General features: G+C 46.1%; 1 protein-coding gene across 3 annotated transcripts in view; it reads right to left on the reverse strand.

Moving 5' to 3' along the window:
* Window positions 1–1,933: 1,933 nt before the first annotated feature.
* The window catches only part of LOC119012963 (prospero homeobox protein 1-like), a 33,587-nt gene continuing 9,186 nt past the window's right edge, over window positions 1,934–26,334 (reverse strand). For all 3 annotated transcript variants that reach the window (XM_037087235.1, XM_037087237.1, XM_037087238.1), the window contains exons 3-5: window positions 25,958–26,065; window positions 20,468–20,662; window positions 1,934–6,989 (exon numbers count right to left, since the gene is read on the reverse strand). In XM_037087235.1, coding sequence (XP_036943130.1) covers window positions 6,804–6,989; window positions 20,468–20,662; window positions 25,958–26,065 — 489 coding nt within the window. In that variant the 3' untranslated portion in view covers window positions 1,934–6,803. The remainder of the gene's footprint in view (window positions 6,990–20,467; window positions 20,663–25,957; window positions 26,066–26,334) is intronic.

Here is a 26,334-nt window from a genome sequence, read left to right on the forward strand (position 1 = left end):
TGTGCCGGAGCAGGGACAAACATTGGGCAAACATTGGGAAAGCCTGGCAGCCTTTTGAGATAGTGGGCCGTTGATCTAAGACTGAGGAACTAAAGTCCGCTATCTCCTGTCTGATACAGCAGCCAAGGTCTTGCTGACACACAGAGCCACAGAACAAACATGGATATACCTGAAGACAATGACCTTTGAACCCCCAGCGGGAGAGGTGGAAAACAACAGGAAGCGGTGAAAGTGACTCCAGCGACTTCCTCCCTGCAGGCCAAGAATGAATCAGGTGGAATGATTGTAAGTACACGGGTCATTGTACATAAAAAGCACACACACAGACTGTTCACGAGTGGGAGGCACAGATGTGGTGTGTGTGCGTGCACGTGTGTGCCTACATGCGTGTGTGTGTGCATGTGTGTGTGTGTTGGAGGAAGCGAGAGAGTGAGTCTTCAGATGTAGCGACAGATGGTATTTGATTACAGAGCAGACGGTCGGTGTTGTACAAAGATGCTGTCTCAGCCCAACCTAAGGAGCTGTAGCCTCCGGTTAAGGCAAGCGGAGGGAGGCAGGCGGAGGACGAGAGGGAAAAGGAACACGGTGTGAGAGAGAGAGAGAGAGAGAGAGAGAGAGAGAGAGAGAGAGAGAGAGAGAGAGAGAGAAAAGAATAAAAGCAAGCAAGCAAGAAAGACACAAAAGAAGCAACTCCAAAAGTGAGCATCAAAGCAAAAAGAAAAGCAGTCAGGCAAGAACAAAAGGAAGAAAAGGAGCAGCGCAATGGGCTGGCGTGGTGGAAAGTACAACGGAGGTCACGATAAGAAAACAGCAAAATGACGCAGAGAGAACACACAGAACCTTTTTAAAAAAAGACTCCCCGAAATCATCAGCAAATAGAATAACCTAAAAACATAAAGAGAATGTGTGGATCCATTTTAAATTTATTGTTTCACATACACGACCACACACAAAGACGTCCTACAACTGGAGCTGCTTCAATTAGCTGATGAACAAAGAGGCACTGTGTAGTTTTGGGGAGGAATTTAAATTCAGATGATAATACAGTTATATTTTTTCAGTAATTGAATGCACAAGCTGTTCTTAGAGGAAGATGAGGTCCCCAGAACACTGTTTGAAGCTGGAAATGTGGCAGGGTCCGCCACATACAAAACAGCATGAAACCGTGTTGTCCTTTTAGGGTCAGTTTGTGTATTGTGTATAAAAAACAAGTCGATGAAGAATCCCCAAAACTCCATGGTGCACCTTTAATCTGAAAACATTATGGTAATCAGATGTATTAGTGTTGAAGATGTTTTATCTGGTTCCAGGTTGGTAAATTATGAAGATCTGTTGGGTTTTCTTTAATCTTGTCTGATATCAAACAGAACATCTTTTGGCTTCGGACTCTTGGCTGTATAAATGAAGCGACTTGAGAGCATCTCTTTGGGTTTGTGAAAAATAATTACAGGTATTTTGTCACAGATTTGCAAAATGATCTATGAGGGAAAAAAAAAGAATTGATCGACTTGTCTTTATTTGGGAAATCTTCAATGGACATTTCATCTTTAGCGTTTTTTAGATCAAAGAGGTGACTTCAGTGACTGTGTGTGTGCGTCCCTGGGTACGCCGATTGTTGCATTTATCTCGATGAGGCGGCATCTGCACTCGTCTGTGGAGGAAAAACTAGGCTGGGAGGTCGGTGCTCTGCTGCCAAACCCCTCATTAGCGCATTGAATCACTTCAGAGGGCAGAGCAGCACCGATTCTCTCAGACAGTAACTGTACAGTAAATACATACAGGACATACATTGTAGTCAGTGATGTAGTGGTGAAATGAAACAAGACAGCAGGATACCGAGTTAATGTGTCGTTATATAAATTAACACACACACATAACTTACAAGCACATGGATTGCAGAGTGATATTAATAAACACCACACAATTTCTACTCTCTTTTTCATTTTTATTTCCATTTTTTATTCATTTTGCACAAGCTTGCATATATACTGCACATACATTCAGTTCATAGAGGGTGAAGGCACGAAAGGCAATTTGACTACTGGTTGTTTTTTTTTTTGGGCTGGGCCAAAGCAATACAGGGGGGGAAAAACATCTCAAGAGAAAAATACAAAACTGCTTCAAACTAGTTTTTAAGCTTTCTAGCCCACCCTCGGCCCCTGCCCTGGAACAAAACTTAACAACCTTTTATTTCTGTTTTTGTTTATAAACTGTCCAGTTCCGTTTAGCTGCCAAGATCTCAATTTTTTTCCAGCAATGAGCACGCTTATCTCTTTTTTTTTAAAATTACATTTTTCAGTAGTTAAGAATTTCTTTTAAGTGGGTTCTACTCAATGAAATGCAGTACAGCCTTCCCTGTTTGAAAAAAAACAAAAACAAAAGAAAAATAACAACAAATAAATTAGGATAAATTAAACCAATAAATTACACAAAATCTGCAAGACAAATAGACACCAATAACAGAAAAAAACAGCCATGTCATGAGTTGTATTTTACAACCTGTGTGTAACTATTCAGACTGTATTTTGAAAAACATGGCCGTTCCAGTTTGGAATTTACTGCACTAGAATCGAATAATAATGTCATACAAAAAGCATCAACGAAACACTATTTACATAACATATTGCTAAGTTACACAAAGGCAGTATTTATCACTGTAAGTCCACATCATTGATATTTACAAATAAGAGAAAAAAGGAGCAATGTAATAATAATAATAATAATGATAATAATAATAATAATAATAATAATAATAAAAAAGAAAAGAATTACTACCGAAAGCATCGAGAAACAAAAAACCCCTTTCAAACAGGTCAGAAAACAGATCAGAGGGAAATTATCGCAACACACACACACACACACACACACACACACACACACACACACACTGAACACACGTTGCCAACGCTTAATGAGAATCATTTACATGTCAGGATGGTACTCCCAGGGGTGGGGGAGGGGCCACAGTGTTGAGAATTGTGTCACTCACTGGTTCACAGGTTCTCATAATCGGTCTTTTCTCTCACACAGACACACACTCATATACATCACCATGCACACACACACACACATACACACGATGCAAAGCCTACAGAAACTCCACAGAAAGTCCAAACTTCTTCCAACTGGTTTGAACCCGGTAAAAAATGTTATAAATCACTTATTTTTCTGTCTGCAGTCTCTCTTTTTTTTTATTTATCAAACTGTTACTGTACAATGCGTGTCCCCTCCATGACTCGTCTGATGACAATGAGTTCCTGTCTCTCTCCCGGGTCAAACCTAGAGCTACGTCGGCGGGAGTCTGCCCTTGTTTTTGTTTTTTTTTGTGTGTGTGGACAAGACGTGGTCCGCAGGACTGCCAACGGGCTGCTCCGTGACATCATCATTACCCGACCGCTAGCCGTAATGCATCGTTCTGTCGGCCAAAAATTAAAGAAACGGATGCTGGTGCAACTTCAAGGGCACTGCCGACGGGAAACAGACCCCCGTTAAAGGCATGGCAGGGAAAAAAAACAAAAACAAAACAACAACCAAAACCTCTCTGTGGGTTATTTGTGAATCCACATAGAGAGAGAGAGCGGGTCATCCCTCTTTCTTTTTTTTGTCTCCACTCATCTTTTTTTCATCCATCCCTCTCTAGCGGTAATAATAGAAAAACAAACTGTACAGCTATTCTTTGTTTCATCCTGACAGTATTTACAGTAGCAACAACAATATTTCATACTCTGAAAACATATTCCAAGTGTATTTTTTTTCCGATCTCGAAGAAAGACAGCCGTTCAGCACAAAGATACAAAAAGGTAAGGAAAAAAAAAGGGAAAAAAGTGGTCACAAAACCTGCAAAAAAACCTACGACTACTGCTCCTAATCTACCAACAACTCACTTATTCTGAAAACAGATTTAAACAAAAGCCGTCACTAAAAATACCCTCGAGCTTTTCTTTTTATGAAACAAATTTCTAACAGTGCCTTTCCAACAAGCTTCCACTACTGTATATATTTTCTCCCATAAATTTTATCTTTAACAATTCTTTAAAAAAAGACTATATATTTATTTCGATAATGTTAACAACCCCGGAAAAAGGAAAACTTGACAAAAATATTCTCAACGTGGTATTAAGGTCTTGCTAATCCATCTTTTTTTTTTCTTTTTTTTTTTTTTTGCACATAAGTCTTCATTATCCTGAATTAATCTTTTTAGGCGCAGGAACTCTTTAACTTCAGGGCGGGGTTGCAGGAAGGAGGAGGGAGGGAGGGAGGGTGTGGAGCGATAATAATCTGTGCATCAGATAAGTGTCCTTTCCTTTCTCCTTTGTTTTGAGGCGCTTTAGAGCCCTTGGCTGGTGCTTTGAGACTCTGAGACGTGCCCATCCTTCAGTGAGAAATATGTCCGACTCGCTCTCTCAGGACTCCGGATCTTAAGAAGAACACTGTCCTGGGAGGAGGTGGAGGAGAAGGGCGGGGGGGGGGGGACATAATGAAGGGAGTAGCTCTCCGTCTTTCTCTGCCTCCTTTTGTCAGGCGCTTTGTCTCGCTTAGACAAGTCAGCAGGTTAAGCAACCTGCCTCCTTTTGATCTTTTGTGACGCACACACACAGACACACTGTAAGCTAATGTCGCCAAGGTGAGATCAACGGCGAGCTCGCACACACTCCAGGAAAAAGCATTCAAGTCCTCTCATTGCTCCAAACTTACCTCATCAAAAAGGGCAGCTAGCGCTAACTGCTTCTTAAAACGCTTAAAAGCCTGAGAGGGCGGATGAAAAATTAATAAAACGCTGGAAATGCATGAGCAAGTGGAAAAAACGTGGGATGTGAGTCTAAAAAACGTGAAAGGAATGGCGTTTAACAAACCGGGCACAGTGGCATCAACAGAATCTCACTTTGGGTTTTTTTTTTTTTTTTTTTTTAAAAAGCTGCCAGTTTGGGACGGCGGGACAGAGTGGAGGGTTTCAGGTGCGTGTCGCTCCTCGCTCTGCGCCTTTGTCCCCGCTCTTTGTAGTGCTGAGAGCTTCTCCATCTACCCCTGGGGTGAGTGCTCACCTCTGACCTCATATTGTTGCGGTGAGAGAGGAGCTGGATCACTCAGAGGCAGGTGAACATGGAGGGAAGGAGCGGGGTGTGCGCCTCTCTCTTGTTTGTGGGGGAAGTTCCACTCAAAGCAGAATTAATGAACGCCAGTTTTTTCGGTTTACATTCACCTCTCTCTTCGCCCTCCTCGAATCATCTTCCTCTCCGCGATGCGTCTATTCGTATCTACGTATTGTTTTAGCACACACCGTGCTTTTAGATCACCACAGTATATTGATATATTCAAGTATCGACTGCTATTGAAATAACTTCATAATGTAATTTACACCTTGTATAGTCTAATCGCAATTAAAGCCTGCCCGCTTTGAGCTACAAAAGGACAAAAAAAAAGTTAGTTGCAGTTATTATTGTGTATTGTCAAAAGATAATTAGAATAATAATACGTTTTGCTTGACAGCTGAACAAGGTTTTAGTTATGAAAACTGGAGTGGCTATGTGAAATTTAGCCGTTTAAAAAAAAAAAAAAAACGTCATCTGCATAATTCTGTACTTCTGAAATGTTTACTTCACGTGTTTTTCCTTTTATAGAAAAGGAAAAGGCTTCGTCACTACAGAAGCCCGCTCTGGCCCTCCATTGAAAGCCCAAAATCGAAAACGCTTTTCCAGGTGAAACAAAACAAAACAAAACAAAATGTCCACTTCAAAGATGGAGGAACAAAAAATAAAAAAAAAAAGATGAAGAAAAATGGGAAATGAGGGGGTAAAAATATTTCAGAATCTAAACTCTGGTGGAATAATATTAATAGCAATAATTTATTTTTTTCTGCAATGGCATCAAGGGACAAACAACTCTCGAAGTGCCAATCTTCAGCAAGCAGTGATGACAAATAATAATAATCAGAAACAACAACAATAATAATAATAATAATAATAATCAAAAATAAGAATGTACAGCCAATAAACACAATGCCCTACTTGCAGGGAAAAACACACTTCAAAACATGGTAGAGCTCAGTAGCTATTTGAAACCAGTCCAAGTCTCACAGACTAGTACAGACCAGTACCATGAGTCCAGTCTTAGTCCAGTCATTAACGTCACTAGGCCTTGTTTTGTGTGTGTGTGTGTGTGCATGTGTGTGTGTGTGAGTTTGTGTGAGTGTCCTGTTGGGGGACGTCTTCAGTAGCACAGTCTATAGTTTTCGCTAGCACAGTTCATTTGGACACTCACTGGAAAAGGAGGGGATGCCCTCCCATGGGTGCCTCCACTAAAGTTTTTAGGGGAAGGCAGCCTACGTTCTCAGTTGTGTGAACGGGAACTCCTTCCACACACTGAGGACTGCAGTTAGTGTCGATCATAAAACAGGCCAAAAGAACGGGATGAGGGTTCACACGGTCCAAAAAAAAAAAGAAAAAAAAACACCCGATAAGATTAGAGTCTCTTCAGTTCAGAATCATAGAAAAACAAAAACAAATTGTAACCATCATGATAATTATCATAGAAGAAGAACAACACAATAGCTAGGTCATTTAGGAACTGCCACAGAGGCTTCAGATTGGGAATGCTACTTCATAACTTTCATTACATTCAAAAAGTTTAAAATAAAATAAAAAACAAAACAAAAAAGGAAATCCAAAGTAAAGTTGGGGGGGAAATGGAAATAAAACAAAAAGAGAATATCATTTTTTTTTTTAAATTCTATGAAATCAGAGAAAATATAAAAAGCACAAAGCGTCGAGCGAAGAGGAGGAGGAGGAGGAGGAGGAGGGAGAGATTTACTCGTGTAGAAGCTCTTGGAGACAGTTGGGGGACTTGAAGACCTCGGGGACCTCGCTGTCCAGTTTGCAGATGACCTTGTAGATGGCCTTCTTCCAGGACGGGTCCACATCTTTGCCGGCCACGATGGCGTTGAAGAACTCTCTCAGTGTGATCTCGGCCACCTCCAGGAAGCGATCGGGGACCTTTGGAGACACAGGGAGGAAAGAGACGGTTAATCATTTGTTGAAATATGATTTGAGAGAGGACAGAACAAATTCTGAGCAGGCTACGACGTTAGCTATTGCTAGTTACTTTGCAGATTCAGATTATTTGGTGCTGATAGGCTGTAACTCGTGACGTGTAACCAATCGAAGAGTGTTGTGGGCGGGACAATGAGTGAGGCCACAGAGTGGTGACCATAGACAGAGAGAGGCTGCTGCGTCAGAGTCAAAGAAATTTTATCGGCAATCAGACGAATAAAAAAAAAAAAAAACTGATTCTGATCACTGCAAAAATGCTGCATATTAGTTCTGATAATCTGATATTTCTCTTGCTGCTTTCTCATTCATGATTGCTTTCTTTTATAATGGTTATAGAAAGATTCATTGGTCACATTGATCTCAAAAATATGGAAAAAGAAAAAGGAAAAGAAAACCGTATTGTTGGCACTGTGATGGTCCCCAAAGCATTTTTCTGTAAACACTACAATACCCACAAGCCTCAGCTGCAGTTGCCAGTCAGAGAAACAAATCAGAGCTGTGTCAGAATATGAACAAAACACTCTGACTATGATTGTAGGCACTCGCGCTACGCAAAAGCTTCAAAGTGAATTGGCGTGACTTGCAGAAAGTTTTATCCGTGTCGAAATGACATCCCCTTCCTCCTCTTGCACATTTTCTAACACAGTCGCTCGTCTTTCATACTGATGAACCAGGAGAATTCGACATCTCTGCCATTAATCTACCGTTGACTGTGCAGAAAATGAATGTATGATCTCCAAAAGAACACCTTCGCCTTCACAGCTTCCATCATTTACCTGCAGTGTCCGCATGCACCGTGCTCGACACTGCCCTCTCCTCCCGTGTAGAATATGTTTGTATTCTCACCGTGGATGTGAAACCATAAATCTCTCGAGTATCTACTTCCTTAAAAGCCGATTGAGGCGTCAGCCTGAGAAAAGTCACTTCTTGCGAATTCTCAGGTTTCTCACACCTCCCACTTCCCTCCCCACAACACGGCGAGCGTGACATCTTTATGAGTCCCACTGTAAATCTGTGACCAAACAAGAAAGCGGAGCTGAGTGAAGAGCGGCGGAGAGGTGCTGGCGAAAGAGGAAGTACTAAATGCTTTGGGAACGGGGAGACACGCCGCCTCTTTAGTGTCCCTGACAGCAGCGCTCACCGACACCATGGAGATGATTAGTCTGGCAAAGATCTGTGACACCTTCCCCCAAGCCAACACTCTGTCACACACACACACACACTCATGCAGGCGTGAGCGCACACACCAGTGCACACACCTCCTTGTGCCAAGGAGATGACACATCCTGTACTGTTACAGAGCTCTACATAATGCTCGCTGCACACACACACACACACACACACACACAAACACACACTAGCTACCCTGGTGTGTTTGGCTGAGTCTCTTTCCTCGACTCAAAGCTCCAGGGCGACGCAGCCTTCAGGGGTCACCTGCTTGGATAATGCTGACTGTCTCCCTGCCCGCCTCCCTTGATGCTCGCACACACGCAAACACACACAGTCTCACACACACACACACACACACACAGTTACAGCAGCTTGCCCAAATGCCTGACAGTGCGCACTCCGCTCCGCTCCTCTCCTCCAGTGTCCTGCAGATACTCATCAGGAGTGTCAGGACACAGCAAGGTTAGTGGCCACTGGAACACACACAGACGGACATGTACACACACACACACACACACACACACACACAGGCATGCCTCTTCACACACCCGCACACACACACACACACACACACACACACTTGCACACACATGGGACAGCCACCCGCCCCCCTCGGGGTGATGAATGAAGGCTAAGATGCCCGTGTGTCTGGTGTGTGTGCATATCTCTGTGCACTGTGAAAAGGTGAGTCGTGAATAAGGAGCTTGTGTGTGTGTGTGTGTGTGTGTGTGTGTGTGTGTGTGTGTGTGTGTGTGTGTGTTTGGCAGAGAGAGAGAAAGAGAAAAACGCACAATCTAACCCAATTCCCCAAATATTGAATTCCCCTCTGGTGTAATAGAAAGTGGATATAATTCATTGTTTGGACTGCTGTCCTCTCTGAAATACTGGCACAATGACCCCCGGCGCGAGGGCAACTGTGTGTGCATGCGTCGCGAGCGCCCGTGTGGGCATGCGCACCCTTTTCCCAAAAGACCTGGCTAACGGGCCGGTGCAGCGCAGCGCCCTGGCCGCCAGACGCAGGGAGTGCCGCATTACTAAGAATATTCCTGCATGGAATTTCTCCTGACGTTTTGACTATAAAAGGACAGCAAAACGCTGACTGCAAGGAGAAAGCAATGTCAAGGAGAAAAGGGTATTGGTATTTCAGATCCTCTTGACTGAGAGAGCGGGCGAGAGAGTGAGAGCGGGAGGGAGGGAGAGAGAGAGAGAGAGAGAGAGAGAGAGCGAGATGGTGAGGGAAAGAAGGAGGGGCTGAGAAGAGTCTAAGGAGAGAGAGTGCATGCAGCTACAGGACAGAGGGAGTTATTCCTGTCCCACAAGCCTTTGTTTTGTGAGTACGTGTGAGTTGTGTGTGCGAGCCGAGCTGCCTTCTGTCCAGCAGTGAGCCTTAACTGTTTGCAACCCCTCCCTTGTCCCACTCTACCCCCCCCCCCCCTTACCCCCCCCCCCCCCCTTACCCCCCCACTCTTCATCTCTCTCTCTCTAGGGTCAGCTGTTGGGCCTTTGTTCCAGAGGCATTGTGGGGGATTATCCAGTGTGGGCCGTTCATTCGCTCTGCTGTCCGGTAAATGGGGCCAATCGCGTGGCTCACAATCCTTCATACATATTTCATAGGGCTTTTTAACAACTTCTCAGCAGAGCCCCAAAATTAAAGGACAGATGTACAAAGAGGGGAGGAGAGAGGGAGGGAGGGAGGGAGGAAGAGACGGAGGAAAATAAAGTATGATGCGATGGACGACGCCTGGAAAAGGCAAGCGAGGTGACTGACAGTGCGTCCATGTGTGCGGCAGCTAAATCTGAAAAAAAACAAAAACAAAAAAAACGCACTGCTTTTGGTTCCACGCTCTTCTCTACTTTTTGGAAACATTTTTGGAAAATGATGACGTAAGAAAGCTCACATCGCACTTGGTGAACAGCTGTGCGACAGTAAATTTACGAAGACAACTTTCTGTTATCTCTGTTATATCTTTCTCTGTGATCATTTTATCAATATGGATGACTGCGCGACCCGGCCACATGTTTATTTCCGTGGCTTAGAGATTTGATCAGCGTCCCAGTGCACCAACACACACAAAACACGTTTGCCGGGTCATACGTACTTTTGTAAAATTGCACGGCCTTCGGTAAATAAATCAAAGCTTTCATTCTGAGGAGGGTGCGAGAAAAATGGAGTGGATTGAAGTGTGTGTGGCGGGGGGTCCAAAAAAACAAAAGCTTTCATGAAAAAGGATATTACTGTTTCTCCACCCCTGTGTAACACAATATGAAAGGAGGAAGACCGAGAGGGGGAAAAAGGGAGAAAAGAATCAGCAAAAGGAGGAAAGGGCCGGTGTCTAATACGCACACGTTTCCCTAACCTTTGCATTGTGGTCTGTAGGAAGGAAGGAAGGAAGGAAAAACGAAAGAAAGAAAGAAAGACCTCAACGAGAGGCAGCGATGAGGCAGTTAATCACTCTCATTCACCGACTCCCCCCTTCTCCCCCATTCTCTCCACCTCTCTCCATCTCCCTCTCTCGTGACAGGTTGCTTTGAGACAGAAGGATAAGCTCTTTTTCAGAGAGAGGGAATCGGATTTCCTGCTTTTTGATGAGATAATAAAATATGACGGAGGACAATAGGAGCCTGTGGACGGCTTGCTGGGAGCTATTCAGTCCGGCAGCGGCCCCTGTCTTAAGACTGCTTAGACAAACGTTTAAAAAAAAAAAAAAGGTAGCCAGAGGCCCCGAGCCCTCAGATAAAGGCTACTGTTACACACACTACTCTCTTCGTGTGTGTGTGTGTGTCTTTTGCATGTGTTTCGGTAAAGCCTGAGAAATCTCTTCTCTCTCGGTGACTCAGGGCTGGCTGTTTGTTTGGCCAACGTGTTTTCTCCCCCCTTGCTTTTGGGAACTGTCAGGAGATGTATTGCACCTTCTATTTGCACAGCGTTGGCCAAACAAGACAAGACCCTGGAAGATAAGGCCGTGTGTGTAAGAGAGTGTGTGTGCGCTGGGTGAGCTGCAGCCTTGAAGGATGAAATGCAGGGACACAACAGGAGCCAGGCGCTGCCAGCCAGGTTAATTCCTAACCCCGGCTTCGGCATGGGAATACCAACACTTCCCATGCTTTTCCCCTGTCACTGTGTTTGTTTGTCCGCGTGGGAGAGAGAATTTATAGATTTTGTAATGCCACAGATGACACGGTGACTGTATCTTAAGACTACTGTCCTTTCTGCTGACAGCGAAACAGACGTTTCAAAACAACGAGTTGAAACCGAAGTTCAGCAGGCGTGTGACAATTTGGTGAGTCAAACCAGAGCTTCCCGAACCCCGAACACACACACTCGCAGGCCCCTGTGCCTCACGTATCTGCGCTGATCAATAATCTACAAAGGCCTTGATAAGCCCTTGGCCCGCACTGTCACTTTAGGCAAACACAACCCATGTCCCCTTTCTTCCTACCCCTCAGCCCCCTCTCCAGCTGATAAGACTGTGCCCTGGCTGAAGAGTCCGGCCCACTCGAAGTGGATCCTTCATTTGATCATTTCCTTTTGACAGCGCCTAATTTTCTCAGTTTTCCCAACCTTCCACTTTTCCCTGAGTGCCTCTTAAATCTGTCATCTGCCAAAGTGTGCGTTTTTCTTACTTGCTTGCGCGACTACTGGGACGGGAAACGGGCCTCAAAGCTGAGCAAACACCAGCCACCCTCACTCCACTGATAGCCTTGAGAACGTGGAGCCTTGAGGGGCTGTTGTGTATACGTGTGCGTGTTTGTGTGTGAGTCTGCGAGCAATGATCACTAGCGTCACATGGGCTCTTCTCAAGGTGCACCTCCGCTGGGGAGTCAAGGACAGGACAGGGTCAAAGACGCTGATGAAGTCTCTCTCCTATCCCATCTTCGTCGCTCCTCCCTCCACCTTTACTTGCCTCAACCCCCCACCCTAACACACACACACAGGCTCAGAATTCATATCATATCAGGGCCTCTTTGACATGACTTTCCTCCCCTCGCTTCATAGAAATTGAGGGGGTCGTGGTGAGGTTGTGGGCTCTATATCAGGCCAAACAACAGCCACAGACGACAGAGAGGGAAATAATCTGCACTGAGAAGAATTGCAAACAGCGGGGGAAGCCAGAAATCACTTGTTTAGAGACTCAAAAAGAAAAAAAAAAAATTCATCGTCTGAGCTCAGCACAGGCTGAGAGAAAGCGATCTGAGCAAAGGGGGGTCACGGAGCAATGTAACGGCGGGCCTCTGGAGGTCAGGAAGTCAACCCGGCTCAGAGAGCAGGAGGCAGAAGGGGAAGAAAGGAGCAAGGGAGTCTGGAAGATAGGGAACAGGACATCTGGAGAGGAGGAGAACAGAGGGAGGGAGGGAGAGGAAGAATAGAAGGGTGGGAGAGGTGGGAGGAGGAAGGAGGGTGCGGGTGGGTGGGCGGTGCAAACAATAAAGGATGGAGAGCAAGGAGCTGCTGTGACGGAGGGAGGAAGGAAGATGGATGGACAGATCGGTGGAAGGAGAGAGGAAGGAAGGGCAAGTGAGGGAACAAGATGGCAGGAGAAGAAAGAAAAATAATAAACTGCAGATTGGATTGAAGGAGGGAGAGTTTGGCATCGGCAGGGGAAATGGGAAAGCGTGTGTGTGTGTGTGTGTGTGTGTGTGTGTGAATGGGGGGGGGGGTTGCTTTGACACATCTGCAGCTCTGATGCACGCCCTGGTCATTTTGGCATGAGTCCCTTTGCCACGCTTCATTAGTCTCACACACACACACACACACACACACACACGGAGGGAGACCAAAATGGTCCAGAAATAATGACATAATCAGCAGCTGTGCCACAGAGCAGGCTGCCCCTCACAAGGTGACCAGGGACAGAAGGAGGGAGGACAGGGGAGAAGAAGGGAGGAGGAGGGGGGAAGCAGGGAGGAGGGAGAGTCAAGTGTTGGACGGGCGCAGCGAGGAGGATATGTTTGTGTGTGTGTGTGTGTGCGTGTGTGTTCGTGTGCGGGAGCAGGTGAGAAGAGGAGAGAGGGGATCATGTAGTTCTTTATGTTTAAGTGATTCCTTGCCACCCCTGGCGCCCCAGGCTCTACACACAGCTCTGGTCATTTAATCAGTGCGCCGAATAAAGTGGCTTATTCTCACATACACACATGTGAGCGCACACACATGGACACACAGCACGCGGTGAAGAAAAGGACCTGTCAGGCTACGTCAAACAGGGGCCCTCAATAGCCCCCGGCTATTCACTGAGAAGCAGATGATCCTGCGCTCTGTTCTTTTCTTCCCCCTAACTCTTCCCACTAAGAGCACTAAAAAGCCAAGACGAGTCGTAAAAAGACGCTCACATCACAGCTGTGATATCAAATAATATCAGATTTGTTAGAATCTTTTAAGGTCTTTTGTCGAGAGGTTTGCCACAGGGACTGACTCGGCACAGTGGACTCACCAGTGTAGTGGGGACTCTCATTAAAGGTACAATATGTACCTACGTTTGTATAACATTTCTGCAGTCAAAGACTAAAAAACGTCTAGACTTACATTGTCTAAAATGTTTCCAACAATGAAGCTACACTATATAATTTTATTAGGAGAAATCTTTGTTATATAGTTCTATAGTTATATAATAAGAATATAATAAGCCTGTTTTGATCTAATGTTTACAGATACAAATGTAAACAAAAGGTCTGATTTTGTAAATAAATCATTAGCTCTTGCAAATTGCTACTCCTCTGTCAGTGTGTTAATAGCCAATAGGCAATAACTAAAAAATAACACGACACTACTTACACTGTACATTTTAAATGTTCAAGTGGTTGCTTCACTCAACCCCCCCAGGAAGTAGCTTCAATGAAATTGTTTGACAGTGTTCTGAAAATTACTATAGGGGACATTGTCTCTGGAAAGCCATTTTGAAATGCTGTGAGCACCATGAATGGGTTGATATCCACCCCTACTGCAGAAATCCCAGAGATGGATACACCCAAACTTCAGCTATTTATGTGAGTTTCTATGAGGAAATATGCTTCTTTTTCTTTCTTTTTTTTAATTTGTGGGTACAGCAACATTTGAAGCTTATTATCATCCCAGAAATACGACTTTGCATAGTCTCAAGACTTCTGTGAATAAGTGGCACACCCCACATCTCATCCCGTAGACATCATCTATCACATTTGAGATTCAGTTCATGTTGCAAGCGATAAATGCGGGTGCGCAACATAAGACAGCCCCTCTCCTCGGGTCATCATTACTGCCTTAATTGTACCGTCTCTGTAGCAAAGTGAAGCTGGTGGGTTTGCCACCTCTTTCTCTCTCACACAAACACACACACACGATGACAGAATGTCCTCACAAGTAAAAATGTCCTCACAGGAAAGGTGGGATGTCAAGGTGGGTTGGTCCGCATAAGTATAGCAATACAAACACACAATGATGTGTGGGTAAACAAGGACAGCATGGACTTGTTATCTGTTGCTGCGTATGATGAATGCACATGTCGGTGATTTTGGTGAACTTCAACCTTTTCTCAATGGGAGCGATAGAGATTAGGGGAATGACAGCAGGTACTGTAGATACAAGAGGGAGAAAGTGGGTTCGGGGAGGTGTGTGTGTGTGTGTGTGTGAGTGTAGTTGACATAAACCCACTGGCAAATTGTATCGGTTGTATTTTTGGCAGCTCTGAACCTAAATCTATACCGCCAGCTTTTTCATCTCTCTTCTCCGTCTTCTACCTGCCTTTTGTCTTCAGTCGCTCTTCAAAGAGAACCCTAGAGCCTTTTACTCCAAACACCACACCTGTGCGCGAGCATGTGTTTTTAGATACTTACGTGTGTTCACACTCGTCTGTATCTGTGTCTTTGTACCCGTGCATCCAGTGCAACGGCCGTGACCTTTTCACCTCAGATTCCCTGAGGTCGAAACCCGGTCAAAGGCGCACCACACACACATAAACACACATGCCATGATCAACATGGTGAGAAACCCCCCCACCAAAAAAAAGACCAGGAATGAAGGAAGACAGGGAGGGGAAGAGCAGGAGGAGGAGGAGGCGGAGAAAACAGACATTAGCCTCTCTGGGTGGAGAACAAATGGAGCCCCGAGAGGGATGTGAAGAGGAGGAACGAGGGAGTGAGGGGGGAAGGAGAGGTGAAGCACACAATGCTATGGGGCACGGCGGTTGGACAGACAGCATCTGCTCTTGGCTCTCTGTGGCTCTGGTAATGGATGGAGAGTTGGAGACACACGGGGAGAGCGGGAAGGAGGGAGAGAGGAAAAGCTGGGGAGAAAAAAAGAGAGCATGACGGAGGGGTGAGGCGGAGCAGGAAAAAAAGAAGAAAAGTCAAACTTTCGTTCACTGTTTGGTCAAAACGCGGCGGTTGAGCACGTGTGTGGAAGGGCGTTATCGATTCGAATGGAGGGATGACAGACCGATGGACAGACAAAAGAGGAAGAGGGACAAAAGGAGTGAGACGTCTTTCTAATAGGAGAAAGAGCAGCTGATAAGGGAGGACACACGATACCTGGCGAAGGCTTCTCACCGCTGGTACCTCCCTCTCACATGGAAATCATAGGGACTTCCTCTTTTAAATGCCGAGGTGTGTGTGTGTGTGTGTGTGTCCTCTGTGGGAGGAGTGGACACTGACAGAGGAAACTTGGCCTGCTCTGTCTTATGGAAATCTGAGAGTTTCCCAGAGCCATCATAAAACTGCCTCTTTATCAGACCCCACCTCTCTCTCTCTCTCCCGTTCTCTCGCTCGCTGCCTGTGTCTAACCCATTACCAGGTCATACACATTCCTGTCTTATGAAAGATGATGTGTGTTGTCATTGGGGGGGGGGCGCGTTGGTTCAAAGACAGACGGAGGGGGCCGCAGAGTAGAAAAGAAAAAGAAAAAGGACACTAAGCGAGAATTTTCACTTGAGTCCTCACATGAAAGCGCTCCCTTGCTCAAAGTCAAGGCTTTGGGAGGCCGGGTGTGTTTTTCGGAAGACTTTGATGGCGATGGACAGAGCGAATGAGAAGCGGAGAAGAAAGGGAAGAAGAGAGGGGATCAGGAGGGGGGCTGAGAAAAGAGAAAAGTAGAGCCGGGGTCTAGGTAATTAACGGCAAGCTCTTTAATTACCGCTGGTGTTCATTGTGCCAGAAGGAATGTGACAATTATGCCATTAAAACTTCCTAATGGGGGGAAAAAGCGAGGGAGAGGACAGAGGGGAGGGGAGGCGGAGGAGGAGGAGGAGGAGGGGAGGGGATAACGGAAGACATGCAAAAGAGGAGGATGAAAGAATGAAAGGAGAGAGGCAACAGAAGGAAGAGAGAACGACGAGAGGGAGCGAGGGAGGAGGGATATGAAAGGAAAAGGGGAAACAATCGCGACAAAAGAAGAGCTGGGAGGGAGATGGGGAGCGTATTAGGCCAGCACAGTGACAGAGCAGATTAGCATCAAACAAGAAAGGCCACAGACGTGTGTGTGTGTATGTGTGTGTGTGTGTGTCTATGCGTGTGTGTCTATGTGTGTGTGTGATCACTGAAACAGAGGACATATTCATTCCAAAGACGCCACCAAGGTGGATGGAACTTTGATGATGCAGAATCTGGCAAAGGGAAAACTCAGTGTGTGTGTGTGTGTGTGTGTGTGTGTGTGTGTGTGTGTGTGTGTGCATGCTGAATCTGCGTAGGCTCCTGTTTCAAGTGGTGGTGCAGGCAGGTAGGGGAGGAAGAGGAGGAGGAGGAGGAGGAGGAGGTGGAGGAGAAAGGGGAGAGATCCACAGAAAAGGGCCTTGGGGGCATCCTGATACACATCCAGTACATTTCCATCTCCACAATACCTCTATGAGTCACACACACACACACACACTCACTCTCGCTCTCTCTCTCTCTCTCTCTCTCTCTCTCTCTCTCTCTCTCACACACACACACACACACACAAACACACGCACATATAAGACGGAAAAACATAACAAATGTGTCCGCGCACATGCATAATACACACAAACACACCATTCCCACACAAACATCAAACGGCAACAAAACACACAACCCACGCACCCGCGCACACACACACACACACACACACACCAGCATCATAAACACAAATACACCCACACACACACGCAAACACTTACACGCAGAGTCTTCGTGCTCACCAAGGCGGTTGGTTTGTCAGGGGGGTTAGAATTTGCATGGCTGGGCAAATTTTCCTTGTGCTGAACTCTAATCAGCTCCTGTATCTCTCAGACACCTGCCCAGCAAAAAAAACCTTAATATGCAAAACACCTTCCCTCCCTCCCTCCTCCACCTCTGCTGCAGCTCCTCGGCCAACAGAAGACTTATTCACCTGGCCTCTCTCACTCTTTTCCTCTCTGTCTGCCTTCTTGCAAATTTTCACATTTATGTATGCAAATAGCCTGTTCCCCTTAAGCCTGTTTCAACAGTAGCTTCCTGGAGCCAGGAGAAGAATGATAGCGTTGTCTGAGATACAGCGCAGAAAGAAGGGGGGGGTTTGTCAGGTGAGGATGAGGTGGGGGGGGGCGGGGGCGGTGGCGGTAAAAGTGTTAGACGTTTTCGTTGGGCATCACCCGCAAACTTTTCCTTTTAGGGGGATTTTTCAAGCTCTCTTGCCAGAGGGTGTTCTACCCGTGGTTTTTCTCAAATGAGTCAGCTGAGAATCATTTAGATCCATTTACTTCAAAAACATATCTACCTATATCTACTTGGGACGTGTCTCCCAGTTTACTTTTAGCTCAACTGCTTTGCAAAATAACCCTGATGTAGTTTGATTTTTAAATAAAATCTCTTGACTTGATAAACTGAATAAACAAAACAACACAACTTCACACTGTGTTACTTTGTTTCTGTGTGGCGGACCCTGCCACCTGTCTAGCTTCAAACAGTGTCTGCAGGACCTCCTCTGAGAACAGCTTGTTTATTCATTTATGTAAAATAAAACATGCTTGTTTGTGTCATTACTTCATTAATATTGTTAATATTAGCTTTTGAGTTTATGAACTGCTTCTCCAAAACTGCAAAGTGCACCTGTAATGCACTTGTTTTAATGCACAAAGTCATTAGTTTTACCTTAAAGCTGCAAAAATGTATCAATTATCAAGTGGTCATCTGTTGAATTAACCTGCAACTTTTCTGATAATCCATTCACAGGTTTGAGAAAAGTCGACATTTTTTGATTACAGCTTCTTCAGTGTGAATATTTTCTGGCTTTTTTTTCTGGTTTTATGAAGCTTTTTGATATTGTTTTCCACCACGGACTTCCATTTCCTGTCATGGGCGAGATCATAATTTGATACAAAATATGAGAGAAGAAAATCAGTCCTGATTCTAGCATCAGAAAAAAATCAAATCTCATTCATCAGAACAAACAAAATGTTTTTATTATTCTTATACAAGTGTTTTCTGTGATTCACTTTTGCACATTGTTGGTGTTAAAATCCAAACTTTTCTGCACCTCTTTGAGATGATTCTGTCTTCTAAATTTAAACTTACTCCTTAATCGCTAAACAAATCAGTCCTGTAGTGGTCGGGAGCAGCCGAACAGGAGGAACCATGTCGTTTTTCTTTGCTCTGGATGGACTTATTGAGACCTCATATATACAAGTGCTTCTGCCTGCCAGAGTCTTTCAAAGCCTCCCTTAAGAGGACTGAAGATGGATGTGAGGAAGTGTGTGTCAGTGTGTGCGTGTGTGTGTGTGTTTGGGTGCACACAGAGGAGCCCCAGTGGACAAATAACGGACGGAGAGAGAGAGATGGACGTAAACAGAGTGAAAGAGAGTGAAGCACTTTAAATGTGAGCGCTGCAAAACTCCCACTGCTCGCAAGGGCACTTCTCTCCTGCACGTCATCTCTCTTTTCCCCCCCTCTCTCTCCTCCTTCCACCCTTTTTTCTCCCCCTTTCCATTCCCCTCGATTCCCTTTCTCCTTCCCTCCCTTCATCGCTCTCTCCTTTGTCTCCAAGCTCTCACCCTCTATCCCCTATCTATCCATCTCCCTCTTCCCCCTCTTCCCCCTCTTTCTCTCCCCTTCCTCTCACTAAAACAGTAGGACGCTTAACCTTGATAACAGTGAGATTTTTTCCCCCCTCAAAGTGACACACACAGGCACACACACACTCGCACATACACACACACACACACACACACACACACACTGGAGAAGTGCTTTGCCAGCATGCCATGCCGGTCCAAGGGACGGCTGTACCCTTCGAGGTGAACAGGACACTGGGAAATGCAGCAACAACAAAACACTCACACACATACACGAACGCACATAGACTCTCTTGAACACACACACACACACACACACACACACACACACACACACACACACACACACACACACACACACACACACACACACACAAACCCAGATCACTCCAGGTCCTTCTTAACACAAGCCTTTTAAAGGCCTATTGTCAGCTGACATTGAGAGAGCACTGGCGATCCTGGAACGTTTCACACACACACACATTTCACACACACACATACACACATACACACAAACACACGGATGGTGGCAAAAGGAGGAAGTGTGAAAAATGAAACACATCAAAGGTGAAGTTGCCTGCCGAGAATTTATGATTACAATTCACTGTAAGACACACGTACATGTAAACATCTCGCCGCAGCTGATAGGAAAATGAGGACAGGGAAGTAAAGGGTGGTTTCTCAAACACACGCACACACACACATACATACAGACAGACAGACAGACACAGACACACACACACACACACACACACACAATGAGAGCAACTGAGGGGAATTAGGGGAAGGGAAGAGGCAAAACGAGCAAGGTGTCAGTTAAGTTTCTTCCTCATCGGATGAGAGTTCCTCCCATATCTACTGTAAATGGCTTTAGAAAACAATATTTTCTTTGTATTAATTCTGTACAGTGACATGTATCTACCTCCAAATGTGTCTGAGTTGTTCTGAAAGAAACTGAAGGATTAAGCAAAGGAACAGTCTGAGAAAACGGTCCCAAAGCTGTCAATTGTCCGACTATTCTAGATGGTTTTTCCCGGGACGACGATGGTACACATTATAGTGCCGAGTGCGGCAGGATGTATAAGAGACTTGAACTCAGCGCTGAGAACAGTCACAGCCAGGACACAGTGAGATGGTGTCACACTACCTGCCTGCATCGCGAGGTATCAGGTGAAATTCAACGTTTTTGGTTTTTTTTCCGCTCTCAGCTCCTCCTTCTCCTCGCTGAGAGCATTTTAGAAACATTTTTTCTGAAAGAATATTTCTGTTGGTGTTTACCTCGAAGTCGTTGGCCTTGTTGTAGTGCATGTTGAGGGCTCGGAAGAGCTCGCAGTCGCGGCTGACACTCAACTCCTCGCTCCCGGTGACTCCGTCGTTGATGGACTGGCGGGCGAACTTCTCCATCTGGATGTAGTAGAACTCCCGGAAGTTGCTGAACCACTTGATCAGCTGGGAGGTTATGCAGCGGTTGAACTGCAACGAGAGATGAGGGGGGGAAGAGTTAGGGCGGCGGAATTATTGAAAATCCAAAAGACATTTTGAGTGGATATCAATAGGGATCGGCTGTAGAGGGAAGGCTGCCATGTCTAATCTTTATTAAGCCAGCGGATTTAGGTATGAGTGAGTAGGACGAAGTGCGAGAGATGAGAGCATGTCATTTCACATCAGGGAGTCGAGACGTGAGGCGATAACTTAAAAAGAGTGGGGAAGATAAAAGACGAGACCGGGAGAGAACACAGGTCGTGGAGTGAGGGAAGATAATAGAGACATTAAGTAAGACAGCTCACAAGGAGGCGGGAGAGAGAGTGTGTGAGTGCGTGTGTGGTTCATCTTCCCCACTGGGAGCAGACCTCCCCCCTATCATAACCCTGAGAGTGGAGAGAGAGGTGGAAGCGAAGCGGGGAGGGAGGGGGTGGTGGACGCGAGACCGCAAACACATAATTGACCAGAAAAACGATTAAGTCATCATCTGAAGCGCCCTGGCCCGCAGGGGGCTCAAACATGTACTTAACCCCGTTCACCAATTACACCCCGATTCTCCTCCCCTCTCCGCACCTCCCAGGCAGAAAGAAAAGAGAAGAAAAAGAGCAAAAGAAAGAAAGAGGAAGAGGGAGAAAGAGAGAGGTGATAAGCGTTAAGCGGAGAAGACTGTGGCTATCTGATCTGTCCCGCTCGGCTGGATTCAATAGGACGAGGTAAACCTATTAAGAGCCTCGGCTGGTCCCAGCTCTTTTTCCGCCTGGCCTCAGCAGTGAAAACACACTGTCTAAACATCCAAACCACTTGATAAGGACATCAGGGTAGTCGCCTAGCTGGGTCACTCTGAAATGCCTCCGCTGAAAGCTCTTAATCCTTAAAAAAACGTCACCAATAAACGCTCAGAGACTCACGGAAATTTCATCTCACAAATTCAAAATTCTGGCCATTGAATTGCTTGATACCCTCAACCATCGCCCACACCCACACCCACAAACACACACACACACACACACACACACACACACACACACACACACACACACACACACACACACACACACACACAGGCCTTCCCTCCTCCCTCCCCTCTGGTCTTTTTGTGGTGCTGGAAGAATGGGGGGACAAAACGCCACTAAACGCTGAGCGGACTGCTCGCTGGGGAGGCAGAGCGGTTTTGACATGGAGATTAGGCTCCGGCTATTGTTCGACAACACACAGACACGCACAAACATGCACACACACTCTTCGCGATGTGGGATGGCAGTCAAACACACGCAAGCACATGGAAGATGGGAGGGCGAGGCGAACGGGACGGCTGAAGGCAGGCGGAAAAAAGTTGGCGAATCAGAAATGGGAGAAAGAGTTGGGCCACGGTGGGATGGGGGGTGGGGTAGGGGGGCGGATGGTGGTGGTGGTGGTATGGGGGGGTTAAAGGAGAGCGCCGTGCCTTTCTGGAATGATCAGCAGATGACATAATGGCGGAGTGGAAAAGAATAAGTCCGCTTGACATTGTTTGGCAGGGGTTTTGGAGGGTGTATGTGGTGGTGGTGGTGGGGGGGGGGGGCACGGTGGCTGTCGTAAAGTGCAGGGTGAGCATAAATGGGGAAATGAGGGAGGGAGGGGGGGAGGAGAGGAGGACGGGTGCAGGTCAGTGCCGTCGGACAATAGCGCTTCGCTGGGTGGTGGAGGTTGGGGGGGTGGAGGGTCGGAACGTGAGCAGTCAGCAAGCTGGGGTCGTGACATCGGAGTGTCAAACAAACAAACTACTGACACTTACAAATACATCGGCTGCATGGGGCTATTCTTAAACCCACACAATGTAGCAGACAGTCAGAGTGTGACCACGCACAACAACACCGCTACATCCAAGTTGTCCCACCTCATGTATAAGATCAGAATAAGTCTCACTGGCTGTGTATCTGAGACGCCAGTGAATCGTCCGCCGGATCCATGCAAGCATGTTTGCGTGCGTGCACGTGAGGTGCGCGTGAGATCGAGCGCTACATAGTGAGATTAAAGTCAGTGAAAGAGTTACCATCGCTCATGCAGGAGACCTTTGGTGTCACTGCAGCCGAGTTGACGGATAGATTTGTCACTTTGGACAAGGATTACTTTATTATACCGACAGCTCAGGGGAAGATGTATTAGGGCCTGTGCTAGCGAGCTGAACTGTGGCTCAATCACAGCACGGAGCGCACAAAACATACAATATTTACTGTACGTGCAGGTTAATGCACTAAATTACATTATATCCGCATCAACTGTTCACAGCGCACTCAGGGACTCGGTTTTGGCAAGTCCCCTGTGCAGCTTCCAGCAGTCTTGGTTCATTAAGTTGCTGGTGGGGGACAGAGGACCCCTGATAGCAGCTAAGGACAAGTGTGTTCAGGGTGTAAGGAGGGGATTGGTTCAAAGGAGCACATCAGTGCAGCTCCTTAATCAGAGCTGGCAGGGGTCAGCCAGCGCAGACATGAGCTGCAGCGAGGAAAATGTGTGTGCGTGTGTAGACGCTCTGCATATAGGTGTGTATAACAACAGAGTGTGTGTACATGCGCTGCATTTTGAGCATATGAGTGTCTATAAGGGTGTGTGTGTATGTGTGTGCGCCTGGCTGAGAGGCAGATGAGAGAGAGACAGCGAGAGCGTGTTTCTCACACTCACACTCAAGAGCCTGTGAAAGGTCAGCGCTTAGTGCTAACAGCGCAAGATAGAAAGTATCACACACACACACACACACACACATGCATTACACACACATGTGTTCTGCTCATGCACAGGCGCATACTTAAGTCCCGAAAAGGAAAGCACTCAAGTATCCTTGGTCTAAACTATATTAGTCGCCTGCCAAAAGTATTCGGGCACTTTGAGCGTCGGCCACAAGTGTCTGCACACACGTCAGCTAATTTATTAATACGTGGAATGAAATTGGTTCTCTACACTTCTGTCTTTTTTTCGTTTAGGGTGAAAACATTACGCTGAAAAGCATTTGGATGAAAGTGTGAGTCTCTCGCCAACACTCTCCCTGACATAGTGGTCAACAATGGAGCAGAAAGCACACAGATGACCTCAGAGTGCTAAGCTACATCCAGAACAACCGGAGAGAAGAGCAGAAAGACACAGAAGCCTGTACTGGCCTCCCCCTCTCTCTCTCCCCCTCTCTCTCTCCCCCTCTCTCTTTCTCTCTCTTTCTCTTTCTCCCTCTCTCTCTCTCTCTCTCGCTCTCTCTCTCTCTCTCTCTCGTAAGCCCCTTCACAGTCATCAGGGCTTTCCAACGTTTCCTGTTTTCGCAGGGGTGAATTGTGGGAGATAATCTCCGGCTGCCTATTGGCTGACTGCACACAAAAAGCGGCCCTGGAAAGCGGGCTTTTGTTACTGCGGCGACTCAAATCCAGCGGCTGGCTTTTCTTTCTCCCCGGCCCCGCCGAGGCACACATACCATGCCACACCATCAGCGAAAAAAAGAAAAGAGAAGGAATGACATATAGAAAAGGGAAAACCCTCCTGACCTCCGCTACTCCGCAGCACATGACTGGCCCAAATACTGAGGCTTGCCGCTGAAAGAGCCACAGAAAGCAAGGTGTGTGCGAGGTTGTGTTCACTTGAAAAATAGAGGACAATGCATCAGTGTCCAAACAGGCTGTAATTAATCTATAGAACATGCACACAGCGTATCTCTTTACAAAGGCAAGAACTTCAGATGACTTTATCAACTGACTGAAAATCTTAATTTAATCTGGACATTAATCTGTCAGCCTCCATCAAAACAATATCTGCATTAATAATGAGACATCTTAAAGCCAGGGATGATACCATAGGCCGTCATTAGCAGCACCAACAATGGTATTATGGTGCATCTGTCATAACATTTCACCAACACCAAAAGTCAAAAGAAGTCACAATAGTCTTAAAAAGGTGCCTAATGAAGGGGAACAACAGCCACGGCGTCCCCCACTTGTTAAGGCAACCCACTTCCCACGTTCATTAGGTTCTTGACAGTCAAAACCTGATTAGTCGAGACCTGATTAGCCTTCAAGACTCATGTCTGAGGACACCCACTCGCTTAAGAGGCCCTGAATATAATTAGATACAGTAGTCAGTCTCATTCCCATACATGTCTACAAATGTACAGCTTAAGTCCATTGTCATCCACTGAAAACAAAAACAAACTAATTTGACTCATAATCCCCTTAACTATCTTGACCTTGTTTAAGTATCTGATGAGGCCATTCATGAGGAGGCCACCTCATCAGGAGTTATTAGTCAGCGGAACGAGTGATTCAAATTTTAAACGGTAATTGTTGGTGCGATTTGTTCAACAGCAAAATAGCACACCAACATCAAATCTGTGGGATGCGTTAAAATCGAGGGGTTTTTGTAATGAAACGACACACACAGGTGCCTACCCTCGTTTTAAACTGTACTCGACCCACGAGTTATGGTTGGCGGCGACAGCATCCAATGAGGGGGCAGATGGGAAAAAAGGGTGCCTTTATCTTCTGATTTGAATAAGATGGCCTGGATATGTCACAGTGTTTACCCCTCCGTATGGTCCGGGAGCGTACACACACACAAAACAACAACAACACGGAAAAAACTTGGTTGCGCACATCACAACGGCCTTTGTGTTATTGTTCTTGTTTTTTTCTGTGCAGCTTACATATTGTGCTTCTTTGTTTCCCAAATTTCCTTCATTAAACTCCCAGCGGCACCAACGCTCATCCTTGCCCTGTCCCCCCCCCCCGAACAAACGACTCTTTCCCTTCTCCCCTCCCTCCATCAAACCATCCTCCCTACACCTGCTCAGATAACCACTCCTCCGTCTCTAGGCTCCATCCTCCTCTCTGCCCTCTCCACCCCTCCATTACTCATCTCACTCTTTATCTTTAGAATACTCATAGGCTCTCCAGCTCCCTCATGTAAACCCATTCAACTTCCTCTTCTTTCATCTTTTGCATATAACCATAACTTAAGCAAAGGGAAAAGGGCCTCGTTTCAAGACAGACAAGCGTACACTGTTCTCGGCAGCTGAAGCCAGCACATCCCGAATCACAAATCAAACTTCCCCTTTCAAAGCAGGTGCGTCGACAGTTGTGCGAGGGAAGAAAAGCGGCGAGAGACAGAAAAACAGATGCAACAGAGTGTTAACCACCTTTACACTTGTTACATGGAGCAAAACAAGTCACCATCTCTCTAAAATAAAAAAATAGCCGAATAGATAGTGTGCGATATAGTTAAGAGGATGGTGGGTAAAGGGGTTGGAAACTCATAGAAAGTCTGAAGAGGACTTACCTTGACATCAGAGAAGAACATCTTAAGCATGTTAGAGCTCGGGTAGCGGGTGTAGAAAAACATGAGCTTGGCTTTCTTCAGGTGATTGGGAGAGAGACCCTCTTGGATCTGAACATGAACGCAATTAAGGACATCAACAACTGTTTGGAGGGGAAACAACTTACGGTAGATCAAGCTAATGTCGCCACTGATGTGATCACAAAATTTCTATGTGCATGCTAGTTCTTGGCAGTAACATTTGGATGGTGGGTAACCAAATTTCCTTCCAGGCATGAGTGCGAGGCTGCTGAAGGGGGGTGGGGGGTGGGGGGGCTGGGGGAGGATGGCTGGCTGAAGACAGTGCACCAAAGCAGAACCATTTGCTTGCAATTAGCATC

The sequence above is a fragment of the Acanthopagrus latus genome, chromosome 22 (assembly GCF_904848185.1).
Source record: "Acanthopagrus latus isolate v.2019 chromosome 22, fAcaLat1.1, whole genome shotgun sequence".
NCBI classification, from domain to species: Eukaryota; Metazoa; Chordata; class Actinopteri; order Spariformes; family Sparidae; genus Acanthopagrus; species Acanthopagrus latus.